We start from the raw sequence: 14,153 nt of genomic DNA on the forward strand, positions 1-14,153 counted from the left end.
TCTGATATTCTTGAAGCAAAAAAACCAGACGTTTTCCTCTAAACACTTCTGAGAGGCTGGCATTTAGTTATGCAAAGTTTATGGTGTAGCTCTTTTATCTCCCATCACTCTGCTCTAATGTTGCAAAGCTACTGACACAGTAATCAATGACACTCATTCCTTCCTCTGAAGCTCAGAGTGAGGACAAACTTGAAAAGAGGCAAGCACGGGCTGCCGAGGAACTGAAATTTCAAGAAATACTTAACAAAGTGATGACAGTCCTCGTCACCTGGGCTTGAGAGCTGACTGCTTATGGCACTAAAACCACCCCAGTGTTAGCTACTGCACTGCATGGTCAGCCTAAGAGATGATTCCTGTGTGCCAAAATAACAGCTTTTTACTTGAAGAAGTGTCACCGTCTTTATCTGGCTTCAGTCACTGTCAGGGTGCAGTCTCTAAGAGAAGATGTAGCAAGGAAAGCTGCTTAAATTAAGAAGACCTTGGTGCATTTCCCTGCCTACATGTCCAAGGAAATGAACTCCCCATCCTCCAGATTAACTTCCGTTTCATTCTAGGGAAGGAGATTCAAAGGAAATACATGACATTCCACATGGAAATCCCAGAAAAAACATGTCACATTCCTTGGCAATACCAGTCCGTGTTATATATACACAGCACGAGGTGAACAATGCCAGCCTGGAGGGAAACAATGGCTCCCACCCTTGCTGGCTACCCATAAATCAAGGTTCTCACAGGAACACCAATCTCGGTATTAACCCTGAGCAGTATCATAGTGCACAGGGCCTCAGCCTCTTCACTCTCTCTCACCACTAGTGAAAACAGCACGTGTTGAAGGCTGTTACCAAGACTAGACAACCTTTCCTTCCCCTTCTGAGCCATCTGGTTACCTCTCTTGGGACAACCCTGCTCAGCTCCTGCTTCATCTGCCGAACTACTGGGGGTAGTTTTCTTGTGCTTTCAGACCCAAGGACAAAGCCCCCTTAGCTCACTGGATACTCAGCTCATCAAGCACCTTGAAATGAACCAGGACATGTAGAAGACTGGGGAGACTGCTTCCTCATGGACAGCTAGTTGGAAGCACACAAAAAACCACTCACAGTACATCCTTGTTCTTTCTTTCTTACATACGTCTACCTATCTACAAATCAAAGGTTCAACCTTTACCTTCAGTCCTGCAACAACCTCTGAAAAGGGCAAAGAACGAAAGGCAGATTAGACCAGTTCTTTGTTCTTTCGGTGTCACCCTGACAGCCACCCTGCAAACCTGTTTGAAGCAGTTATGTCCTTCCCTGTACTTGTGACTCATGCCTAGTTAACCTAGAACTTTTTGGCACCTTCCATTGTCTTCTTTTTTACATCTTGTTTTTCACCTGTTGCTGTTTGGCCCCACCTTGCCCATCAGATCTGGCATCTCACAGAAGGATCAACAACCTCCTGCTGATGCCAAAACCAACACAGGCAGCCCAGAGCTGCTGTTGGGGATTGACAGCAGAGTGGACAGGAGATGTTTTGCTATCCCCCCACTCTGTTCTCAGAAGATGGGCTTCCAGTTCAGGCACTCTCATTTACAGCGACTGTGACAGAATCAGTGACTAAGGACCTCAATAAGGACCCCTGCTCATTGCAAGTTATTTAGGGAACATGCTATGGATGGGGCTGTTTGGCAGCTGTACTCTTTCCACATATTTCTGCAGAGAGAAGTAATTCCAAAACATAAAGGCCAGCAATAACACTTAAGACAACATACTAAAGGAGAGATGGTCCAAATGCACGAAGATAGTTGGGTGTCTGATGTAGGAACTTCACAGTGGTTTCAAAAGGAAGGCAGGTGCTTGAACTGTTTTGTGGAACCAGACTTGTCAACTCAGGGCTGTACTGGGAAATGCAAACCAGCAAACGCACAATTAACAGCCGCCTAATCAAGTGGATGAAGGAGACATGAAAAAGTCTTGATATGCAGGAGATGTCTCAGTGCACGCAAGAAACCCCCCAAAGTAATGACCTCATGGTGGATGCCTGCATGATCATAACAGGTAAAAACCCCAGCCACAGAGCACACCGAGACATGGCAGGTGCCACATGACATAAACAGGTATTTTTAGATACTGCAGGTGCAGTACTACACAGCCTTACCAGAGAGAACTGTGACTGCACTATTACCAGTGCAATGCTAGTTGACTGCTATTTTTCAATCTCTTCCATCTACTTGGAAAAGAAGTCTTCAGGGCTGTCCTGCAACCACTTCATGTAGTGTGTGCCAATTTACACGGGGTTCATCAGCAGTAAGGCCACTACCTTGCTTTTTCTCTTTATATACATTGTTTATACTCCAGCAGTAGTGGGCTCCAGAGTAGCAAGCACTGTGCAAATGACCATTTGCTGGATTGCAATAATTTGGAAGGGAAGAAGGATGCTGGAAACCCTCAATTCAAGTCCCAAATAAATTACTGGTTTCCAGTTGCCTTAGGCAAGTCACTTGGTCTTTGACAATAGTCTTCGAAATAGAAATGAGTATTTCTTTACCTGGCAAGAAGCTGAGAACATAAACCCATTAGAGACTGCCAAGGAGTTCAGATCTTAGAGTGATAAGCAATTACTTCATACATAGCAATGCTTGGGAGCATCTGTCAGTTGTTTTGCAATAAAGACCAAACTGCTTGGTCCGATGAGCACATGAGAGATTTTCTCAATAACAACAACAGAAAAGCAAAGCAACAACAAAACCCCACCATGAACTCCAAGTTGGCTCTGGAGAGATGAATGAACTCTCATCTAACTGAACATTTCTGTCTGCTATGAATGTGTGCTTTCTTGGAGACAGATACTTTCTGCAGAAGTTGTGCAACTAATTTGGTTAGACAGAAAACGAAACCTCTACCAAAGACACTGAAGGAAACTCTCTGATGCTGAGACCTACAGTTTTATAACAGAAGAAGAAACCATACAGAGTTATAAAACAACCCAGTGTACATCTTTATTGATGATTCACAAAATCAAACATCAATTCACCAAACTCCCTCCGGCAGTTCCAATATGACATTGTTCCTTGCTAGGTTTGGCTGATTTTTTCAAGGTAAACAATATTTGCTTTTAACTTGGAGTGGGGAGAATCATGCTTTGCAGCAGCCATTTCATGACAGCAAGTGCATCACAGCCATGACAATATTTTAGGCCACACTTCCTTATTAGTATTTCACATAAAACCCCCTGCTGCCTTGCAACGATGCTTGATCAGTACTTCCATGGCTTGTACTAGTCTCATGAGAATCGTAACCCTTTAGTTTAGTGGGATTTATTAATAGTCCCGAAGTGCACTGAAGACACAAGCTGCTATCAAATTAACTGCCAGTGTCCTTCTATAATCTCACCAGAACATATGTTATTTTCAATATCCCACATTAAATTGACCAAGAGTTTCATTGATATAAAAATTATCTTGATTTCCTACTAAAACACACTCAGTCATATCCTGGTATGTTATATACACATAGTTATGCCAGCAGTTTTCTCCATGTGAGTCAGCTGCTGAGCTACAGGAGACAGGAGTGAGAAAACCTGGGGAAAGGAATAACATCTTTGATATTGTCAACTCCCAAGATGTACTGCAGGTAGCGTTCAAACCCCATTCCAAAGCCTCCATGAGGAACTGATCCGAATTTCCGCAGGTCTAGATACCTGTAATTCAAACAGACAGTTACACTTGCAGCACAGTTATGCTCATGCCATTAAAGTCAGCTTTTTATCTAAGGTTTTGCTTTCCATCTTAATTACTTCCCTTTGACCCTAATCACTGTGATTTCTGTGTTGGTCAGTGGTGTGAAGAAGCAGAATTGTGTTAGCAGAAACCCCAGGTTTGAACCCATTTAAACCAGCATAGCTGTGCTTTGCCAATACCTTACAGCATATTTTGTTTAGGAGCAAGAACTTATTTGGGTATGAAGTACAGCTTGAGCACCATAGCTCTCCTCGTATTGAAAACACCTTTGTAGTTTTAGTACCTAAAATATCCCTAGCAGAGGCATAAACCCAGGTTCCTACAGAATCACAAAGCATTTCCACTACTGGAGATGAAGCTCTCTGCTTGGGCTTGTCTAGCCCTTGCCATGCTGGTGTTGAAATCTGCCCTGCAAGTTCTTTCATTTTCTGTTTGCTTTTCAGTAGCCTAAGTCATTTCATTTCCAGTAATTTCTTCAGAAGCTTAAATGGGTCTTGCTTCTGTCTGCTCAACATTCCTTTTTTTTTTTTTTTCCTTTTAAGGTAATTATGATGGCTTTTTGCTATTATTTCCCCAATCACTCTTACAGACTGATTCATTTATTTCCATAGTAAGCCAGAAAAAACCCCTTGAACAAATCTTCTCTAAAAATGAGATCTGGAACAAGACATTTTGTTTTGCAGAACAGCAGCGGTTGTGCACAGAAAATTCAGAGAACGTTTGGAAGCAGATACTCCGAGAATGTGGGTGTCAACAAGATTATGATGGTTCTTCTATAGTTACCCATTTCCCAGCTGGACTGTGGCTGATGTGATACTGTATTTGCAGCTATAAATTGTCACCAATGGTTTTATTTTAATAGAAGTGAAGAACATCTCAGTGGGTCTATTGATTTGTGGGGCCACTTCTGGGATTGCTGAGGGCACAAAGTTATTCTGCTTTATATGAATGCACTAGTAGGAGGGGATTGAGTGACTCCAGATGTATTACTTGCTTCCAATCTCGGTGTATGAATATTTCATCATCCCAGTTAAAAAAAAAATCAAGTGCACTAAAATATGGATGCATATGTTTTACTACTTATGCAGTGGAGTAGAGGGGAGGGAAACACTGTGAAAGAAATTAAGATTGGATTGATTGCAATAAATGGCTTCCCAGATTTTATATACTGTTAATAAACTGCAAGGAAATATTATATTTGTGTGTATATATACTTACATATGTATATATGCTTATACATGTATAAATATGTAAAATATACGTTATGTATATTTGAGTGTACTTGCTTGGACATCAGAACTTTCTGTATTTTAACAGAGTGAAGACAAAGTAAAGCCCATCATCACCCTTACTTGCAAAATAAAAGTAGTCTCCCACAAATTCTACAGCTGCAAGGTTGCCCTGTCACTCAGTTTGATAGTATGCCTTTCATACCATGAAATACTGTTTTTCCTTACAGCTCATTAACAGCAGTTAAAATTTGGGAAACCATTTATTACACTCAATCCAATATTCAGGTTTTTTCTTCTCCAGTGTTTTTCCCCACCTCTCCACTGCCCAAATAGCAAAAAGAGAAGCAGAGCTTACTTCTTCCTAGTAGCATTGACACACAAAGTACAGTTTGCAGGTTGAACAGGAGGCCCAAGAGTGGGACATGTTTTCTGATGACTGGGACCCGTGTGCTTTTCTCTCTGTGCTGCTGGATGCTAGCTTGGCTCACTAAGGGTCGGTGTATGCACCCCACACCTTGTGATGAGGATTATGCTTAGGATATGTTGCACACATAGGCTGTGCAGCAGTATGGTGGTGGTCTTCATCTCTATCCACTTTACACAGACTTGTAAATTTAAGAAGAATTTGTGTCTCTGCAAATACCCTGGAACTGCTCCCGTGGGAGCTCCGCTGCGTAGCTGTACAAGGGTTTGCAAGGAAGGTGATGGGCAGACCTGATGCTGAGGGTGGTGACTCAGGAAACAGGAAAGACCTCATAAATGTGAGGGATATGGGTGCTGGCCATGGCAGATCAATCTGACCCAGCTCAGGAGTGCTGAGCAGAAGTGGCAAGCCAGCTGGTAACTACTTTAGCTGTAACTAGGAATACAAGTAACAGCATAAACTTTTGTGATGATGTCTGTAAGTGCATCAGCCTGTGCAAAGGCAGTTGAGACTAAGCCCAGCATCTTCTCTCCCTTTTTGCTGGCAACAGAGTTTATAAAGTCATTGTAAGAAGATGAAATAACTCAGCTTCTTCCAGGAGTACAATAATAATAATAAATTCTACCCTTGCTTATCCAGGACTTTGATCTGTAGATCTCAAAGCACTTTGAGAAGCCATTTTGGCAAAAGGAGTGAAACAAAACCCATCAAAGTTAATGGAAAAAGTCCATTGAATTAAAATGTGCTGAGGATCAAGACTGTGAATCCTTTCTGATGACTGTGCATAGAAGAAGCAGAAGAATTGAGAAATTTTCCATTCTTCACAGATGAAAGAAAAAGTAACTGCCTGCAGATGAAGAGAAAAATCTCTTTAGGCTGGAAAATGCTCCCTGAGGTTTTCCTCCATTCAATAGTCTACAGATATTGGATGTTTCTCACCTCAAAAAGAGTTGTGAACTAGTCTAGCTGTTTTTGCTAGTAGCTCATACTTAAGAAGAGAGCTGAGCACTCCACTGGCAACTGGTGGACTGTACAGAATTATTCCATAGGGGAAATAAGTTTCTGTGACCCCAGCTAGCCCTGGTGTTCCTGTTCTGGACCTCAGGACTGGTAGGTCTTCAGAGATTTGAATCTTACCAAAATGTGTGCTGTAACAACATCCCCCAGCAATGAATTCCAGGAGCTCATTATGTGCCATGGTAGAAGAGCATTTCCATTGATCCTTTTAAAGAGTTATATTCTTTTATCAACATCATGAGCTGTGTTGCACAGCAGGACACTATGAAGAGCAGTGCTCTCCTAGTGACCATTCATAAACAGAATGTGTTCTTTCCAGTCTCTTTTCAAAACAAATAAAATCTCAACCTTTTATACAATCCCCTTACTATACTGAAGCTTCTGTGGCCAGTTTGAAAAAAGTAAGGCTGAAAGAACAAAGATACCACAGTCCATGAAACTGAATATTCTGCTGGGGAGGGGTGTGTGTGTGTGTTGTGTGTGTAAGGAAAGAATCCCTGACTTTCTGCCTGCCTCTGTCTGGCCCAGCACTGTGCTCCAGTTTCTTCTCAAAAGAGGAGTAATAGGACCAGGTGGCTGCCAAGGACAGTGATGGGCTACCTGTTTTCACTGGGCTCTGAAGAAGGATAAAGGATGATGTGAATGTAGTCACTGGCCATGGGCTGCAAGTGGCTCACCAGTGCTACTTTTCCCTAAGCCCGACTCCTCCTTTTTACCCTGCCACACAGGGACCCAACAGAACAACACTCTGACATTCAAGCTTCAAAGAAAATCAGAAGTTAAAGAGCCCAACACAGCTCAACCTTCTTCATTGAGAGCAGGAGCAGGGTCAAAACAACACAGTAACATCCACTTGAAGAGAGCAGACAACACCTGCTCTTCTACTGTGTACTTTCACCAGGGTTACACCAGAAGATCAAAAAGGTACCAGCTGCAAAGGGTTCTGTATGAGACAACTGTCTCCACTGAAGCACAAGGTGATAATCAGAGTAAGGAAAGCGGTGCCTAACACATAGGAAGACTGTCTGAAACCCTGCTCATGCTGATGGCTGTGGGAACACATTGGTGATTACAAAGTACCTGCTTTGTTACTTTTAAGATGGCACGTGGAGGCTGCAAGCAGGATCAAGTCCCCTGTTCACAAGGCAATATACTTAATACTCCCTGGTCACAGAGAAATCAAGTGAACTCCCAGAGTACTCACATCACTCGACTTTCCCACCTCATTTCCACAGACCTCTCAGTTTAGCCAAGATCATCATCTATAGCTCTGAGCTATTTTCTATCTACAATTCAAAGCAAAAAGTGTGAAAATAAGATAAAATAGCTACAAAGTCATGCCAAATACTACTCCAAGTCATATTCTATATGGAAAGAAACCTGCACAACAGCAAAGATGTAGTAAACTGAAGAAAACTCACAGAGTTTGACCATGTCACTCTATCTATTTTCTGAAAAGCTTGCTAAAACGTAGGAATGGCAAGAAGCAGAGCAGTATTTCAGATCATCAGTTGCCTCTGCCCTACAATTCTCCTACAAATAAGACAATCCTGAAACTGTCCTAGAAACAGTCAGACCCCACAATATCCTCTTGCTTACTGGGGCAAAGAAGACAGGTAGAATCAGAGATATAGCAATGGTTAAAGAACTTCAAAGAGATCACATTCAAAAGTCAGCAAATATTATATTTAAAAAGGAATGACTCAACTGTTCTTCCAGGAGTTTTTGAGCCAGCTTTGGAGACTCAATTCAATCACTAAATTGGAGGAGATTAATTTTAGTCTCTCCTGCCACCTCCACTGAAAAGATGGATGCTGGCAAACCACCCACCTGGCAGATTTTGGACTGCAATTCAGAAGCATCCAGAATTACTACTGTCCTGCACCTTCCTAGGACACCAGACCCTGCTATGGCAGAGAGTTAACAACAGCTTTCATCTTCTCCAGGAAGTTACATTGTCTGTGATGGAGCAGAGGGAGTAAAGGAGGAAAGAGTCTCCAAAACAAGATTACAGCAGGAAGAGTTTCCAGAATGTGATCACTACACATCCCATGAGAATGCAAATGGGTGACATGCAATGTCCTAATCTTTTTCTGAGGGAAGCATGAGGCAGGGCTGTGCGATCTTAGTAGTGCTGGAAGGCTCTGCCATTGAACACCAAACTTGCTTGGGCTGTATCTCAGTATCTAACCCCACAATTTATCACCCTTGTTCAGGATAACCCTTCCCTCAGATAAAGGGATATGGTGTATTCTGGCCCACAAATACAACAACAAAGGAAGAAATTAAATTCACCATGTTTGCACGTGGATGATATGAAGATCTGCCATACACTGGGCTGTTCCTCAGTCATTTCACACGGTGGAAAGGGGAGAGTGAAGAACCTATACCTTGCTTTCTTTCAAGGTGGCCTTCCTAATGATCAATCCAAATACTGCAGAATATTTGAATATACTCTTCTAAATTTAAAATTCTCTGCACCAGCACTCTCTCAGTAGCTATGACGAAGTATATGCCAAGGAACAATTGTCAAGAGGAACACTAAGAACCTTCTGTCGTTTTAATAGGTTAAACTTTTAATTCAAAGGTTGATCTGTCTCCTTAGAAGGACAGTTTTAATTGCTTTAACTGCTTTGCTAGGGAAGATTTTTCGACTCAATTGCCCTGTCAATTGCTAAGGGAGTTTTTCATAGACCTCTTAAAGGTCACAAATTGCTTGTGGTTCTGTAACCTGTTTATCTCGTGCATGGTGGTCAGAATCTACCCAACTTCAAACACAGCCTAATGATTTAATATCAAAAATCATTATGGGTTGTAAATTAATCCACCTCATGCAATCCTTAGAGGAATGACCTGTGCCATGACTGGACAAACTGCAAGCATAAACTAAGAAGCATTAGATTAAACTTTGTTTAAATGAACTGGCTCTTTCATTTAGACTGGCAGTGATGGCAGGGCAACAGGCCAAAAAATGTTCCCTCAAGAACAGGACCAAAATTTTAAAAAAACAGAAAACCCCAGCTGCTTAAATAATCTCAAAAGAAGAAATAGAGCTTGCATCTTACCATTGATAGGCATCTGTGAGTCCTAATCTGTGAAACAAAAAGAAAACCCCCTGTAAGTAAAGGAACAGTTATTCTGCACAAGCAGCACTTGCCTGGAAGAGGATGCTACAAGAAAAGGGAAAGTCTGGTGAATTAATGCATAAGGAGACAAGAATCCTGTTCTTCTCTCTAAGGTTATGCTGGTTCTGCAGGAAATAGAATTCAAAGGTCTAAAGTATTGGGGCTCAACAAAATCAGATCCTGAGGACTCAAAATTGACAAAAACGTGAAAGGAGGTGTGACTTACTGAAGACACACCCCATTTGTATCTTGAAATGCTTTCTGTGACTTTCCTGACAAACAAGAAAGTCTGGCTTGAAACTCCACATGGACCATTCTCTTCTTCCTGAGGACTGTGGACTCAGATACTGGCAAAAAGTTTTGATTGAAAAAGTGCAGCAGGCAACACTGTACTTTACATCAATTGAAGCATCCCTACCTCAGAAAACCTACAGGGAGAGTAGCAGGAAGCACAGGGAATATCATTATCCTATACTAACAACAGAGAATTAATGTTCTGGTGATTTAACTGTCCTGTGCCTTTTGGATTCATTATGCTGAAATAGATTTTGCTCTTCTCCACTGACTAGACCTATCTGTGTGAGCATGCGGCTGATTTAAACAACAAATTAATTCCCAATGTGCAAGTGGTGTTACTCTGGGATTAACCTTCCTCCAGAACTACATTGCACAAGTGTATGACTGGCCCAAACAGAAGTGTTCAGGTGCTGGATGGGACTTTGCACAACCTGATCTCATGGAAGGTGTCCCTGCCCATGGCAGTGGGGTTGGAAGTAGATGGTCTTTAAGGTACCTTCCAACCCAAACCATTCTCTGATTCTACAAAATTTTTGAACAATCAGATAGGATCCAGAGAATAACTGTCTATGGAGAATTACCCCATGTATAACATCAATAATTGTTAATTAAACAGCAGCTTTGATACTCTGACATTGAAGTTAGCCTAAAATTACCAAAAGTAACAAGATGCTGACCTAAGGCAGCAGGGAAGGAAGGGCCCACATGACACAGTATAGGTCTTGGGCAGTTTCAATGAAGTTTCCCATGAAACTATTAGCAAAGAACCATATTCTCTGAAATCAGGCCCATCACTGAGGCCAGCTGCATCACAACTGGCAAAGCTTCTGACCAAAACTGCAATTCCTCAGTTACACAACGTGATGACAGATATCTAAGTTCTGTATATGTGACAACTTCCACCTTCACAATCCACTTTCAGCCACAAAAACTGTGAAGAAAAGGCTCAAGGATGAAGTCTCCCACAGCAGACCCTGCTCCAGACAGTCACAGCAGAGCTGAGGCATTCTCCTGCCCTGGCCTCTTAGCATAAAGAAAACTTTTCTTCTCTGGTGAGCTAAAACAGAGAGGCCCTTTGCACACCTACAACAGAAGCACAAGAACCTACTCAGATAAATTGATATCACAAAGACAAAAATAGGCTTCTTTTAAATACTATTAGCTGCCCTTGCACTCCTCTGTCTTGCCAACCACTGAGAGCTGCTGAAACACTCTCTTGGTCAGGCTAGTCTCCTGTCATCTGCAGATTTTCCATACCTCTGTAAGCGTGATTTGAGGAAGGGCAGTCGCTCCTCTCTCAAGCTGCCTCCACACAACTCCCCTACTCCTGGTACAAGGAGATCAACAGCTGCAACCTTCAAAGAAAGAAAACTAATTCAAGTCATGCCACACAGTGATTAGCAGAACAGTTGACACTGATGGTTTTTCATAAAACCCTACTGTAATTCTTCCAGTGTCCAGGACACTTACATAGGGATATGCACATACCTGAGAAGTCTCCTGTTGACAGGAGAAGGCTGGGAGGAAATTTTGCAAGGATAAACATCACTAATCTACAGAAACCTAAATGATAGCAGTGATGTCCCAGATTGAGGACATCAACTGCAAGTGGTTTGAACTGAATCTCACCAAGTTATTCTGGTGACAACCTGTGTGAGGTTATAAAGAACCCAACAGCAGCTCAAAGACAGCAAGACACACGGGCAAGTTTTCTGAAGCCCTGATTCCCTACTCTGATGCTGTAGCTTGTGTTCAGCCCTTTCTACCCCCATTCCTTGAATGGATATGGAAGCAATGGCACTCATGTGCTGGATCCAAGTGTTAGGATCCAAGTGTTACCACTTAGGCTGTTAGGTTTGGGCTGTCTGTCTTCTCTGTTTTGTCTTCTAGGGTTACTTTTCTTATCCCACAGCTGAAATGTTGCTAGAATTAAAGCCACTGAAGCCACAGTGGTACATGGTGGAGTAGTTGCTCTGTTTAGCACAAGCAATGCTTCAGGTTGTCTCAGTTCAGTTGAGAAATCACAATTTCAAAGCATGAGACTTGATAAAGAGCTTACTTCTTGTGCCTATCTGCTATTTGAGTATTACATGGATGCTACATTTGGATGACGAGAATCACAGACTGCTTGAAACCATCCAGTTCTAGGCATTTCACCTAACAGTACAAAAGTTTACCAGGAAAAGAAATAAACTATGATAAACTTGTCTGAAGGAAACTAAACAAAAAGTTAACACTATCCCAACTCCAGAATCTTCCTCCTCCTGTTGTTCCCGCTTTGGGTATTTTTTCAACAACAGGAAAAAAAATGGACAGGATCACCTGATGGTCATATCTTATCTTGAACTTCTTGAGGGCAGGCCCAGCAGATGATGTCTATCAGTAGGCCAAGGCATGTGCCTAGACAAAGAAGTGGTAGAGGTGTGACCCATGGACTCACTGTGTGCTGAGGTCCATCTTCATTGTCCCGCATGTAGAAAGGTTTGAGGTCATATGGGTAGTTAACCACAAACACAGGAACCTCACCACAGTGCTTCACCAGGTACTTCTCATGTTCCGTTTGGAGGTCACAGCCCCACTGTAAAGACAACAAAAGGGGCCTGGGAATCTGCTTTGGTGCCTCTTGACCATGGCAAGAGACCCAGCAAAATCCCTGTACATATAGAGAGATGTGCTGCTTCGAGTAACATGAAACCAAACAAAGCAACTTCTCATACAGGTCACTGGGAAGTAAACAGCTTCACAAGTTTTCAGGCAGAGCAAAGCATGGAATATAGTATGATTTAACTTCACAGAACAGGGCTAGATCGTCCCTGCATCAAGCCAAAGCATCTGGTCTCAAATCAGGAAAAATCACAAATGAACAACCAAAACCCGCAAACCACACTCTGCATACCTAAAGGGAAACAGGCACCTATCCGAGGCCAGCTTACTTGACCCAGCAAACCAGCCTTCTTTCAGTATTACCTTTGGTGTATAGAAAGCAGCTCTCCTAGGCTGATTGCTCTCTTCCCTGCTGTGTCCTGTTACATGCTACATTAATTCTCACTTAAGAAAACCTAGCATCCTATTAACCACTTATTTGTCATCAGAAACCTTGTCATTTGCAATGCCCCTCACTTTTCCTTTTTTCCAGGGATGTTATAAATCCTGTGGCTTTTGACTTGAGACTCCCAGTCTGTTTATAGGACGTGCAAAGAATATTGGGGGAATGGAAGGGGAAGAGTCTAACAGACCTCCCCCAGACCCTCTTCATACTAAAATATCCCAAGTTTTCTGTCTCAGATCCAGGTAGTACAGATGCAAGATTTGAGGTTCTACACCCACTTGTGCACAGAGATGAGACAGTTACACAACTGGCTATGAGGGTGGCTTCAGCCAGAGGGTTATTTTCCTCAAAGTATCATAATGAGATAATGATTAAACAATATACACATAAGATGAGCACCACCACAAATGCTGTCTCATACTGGAGTGTGTGTGTGTGTGTTTGAAACTGGCCAAAATAAGATTTTTAGAAAACCATAATCTAACAGCTTTGAAAGACTAGCATGTTACTCTTTTTCCCAGTCCATGTCTATGCTTTGGAAAGACAAGGAATTCCTTTTACCTACGTTTAGAATACATGGTATTTTGACATGGTATTGGTTTATTAATCCTTGTCAAACTTTCAGTGCTATCCTCTTATCTTTCCTTTTTTTGAAAACTATTACAGCAACTCTTCTTAGAGGATTGCTACTGAATCTGCAACACTCTCAGCACTACTCACATACAGGAAAGAGAAGTGCCTTTGCTAAAGCCTTGGTCCTTCAACTGCAATCTCATCACTTCCTTCCCTCAAGTGTTACATGTTCTTCTGCTACACATCTCACTGCTTGTATTGCTCCTGTTTCAACCCCAAAGGACAAAAAGTTACACCTGATTTACAGCCCAGCAAACAAAACACCCCAGGAGGCAAATAATCTGTGCAAAGTAACAACTTTGTGATATGAGAGAAAGTGCTGCTTTTCTGGAGAGCTGAGGGTGGACAATCCCATGTGCCACGACCTTCCCAGAAAGAGTGTCCTGCAAGGAACAACTCCTCCAGGGGCCGTGGTTGGCTTCCCTGGGCAGCAGGTGATTTCAGCAAGTGTAGTGATTTCTCAGCTACAGGTGATTCCAGCTCTTGTGATTCAGCTCTTTGTGAAATCACCCGAGGCAAACTCGGGGACAGAGAGACAGGAGCCTCGCATAGCAGTTCCACAGAGGTGGCTTTTATTGTCCAGCAGCCCCTGTGAAGGGGAGGCCAGGGATGAGAACTCCCTCCATCAGGGCTTGGGGACAGAGGTCATATGGGGAAGGCA

General features: G+C 42.4%; 1 protein-coding gene across 2 annotated transcripts in view; it reads right to left on the reverse strand.

The window, feature by feature from the left end:
• Window positions 1-2,949: 2,949 nt before the first annotated feature.
• Window positions 2,950-14,153, reverse strand: part of NARS2 (asparaginyl-tRNA synthetase 2, mitochondrial) — a 50,809-nt gene continuing 39,605 nt past the window's right edge. For both annotated transcript variants that reach the window (XM_048294915.1, XM_048294916.1), the window contains 4 exons: window positions 12,251-12,388; window positions 11,068-11,165; window positions 9,454-9,480; window positions 2,950-3,675 (listed from right to left, as the gene is read on the reverse strand). In XM_048294915.1, the coding sequence (XP_048150872.1) occupies window positions 3,531-3,675; window positions 9,454-9,480; window positions 11,068-11,165; window positions 12,251-12,388 (408 nt within the window). In that variant the 3' untranslated portion in view covers window positions 2,950-3,530. The remainder of the gene's footprint in view (window positions 3,676-9,453; window positions 9,481-11,067; window positions 11,166-12,250; window positions 12,389-14,153) is intronic.

This window comes from Corvus hawaiiensis, chromosome 2 (assembly GCF_020740725.1).
Source record: "Corvus hawaiiensis isolate bCorHaw1 chromosome 2, bCorHaw1.pri.cur, whole genome shotgun sequence".
Classification (NCBI taxonomy): Eukaryota; Metazoa; Chordata; class Aves; order Passeriformes; family Corvidae; genus Corvus; species Corvus hawaiiensis.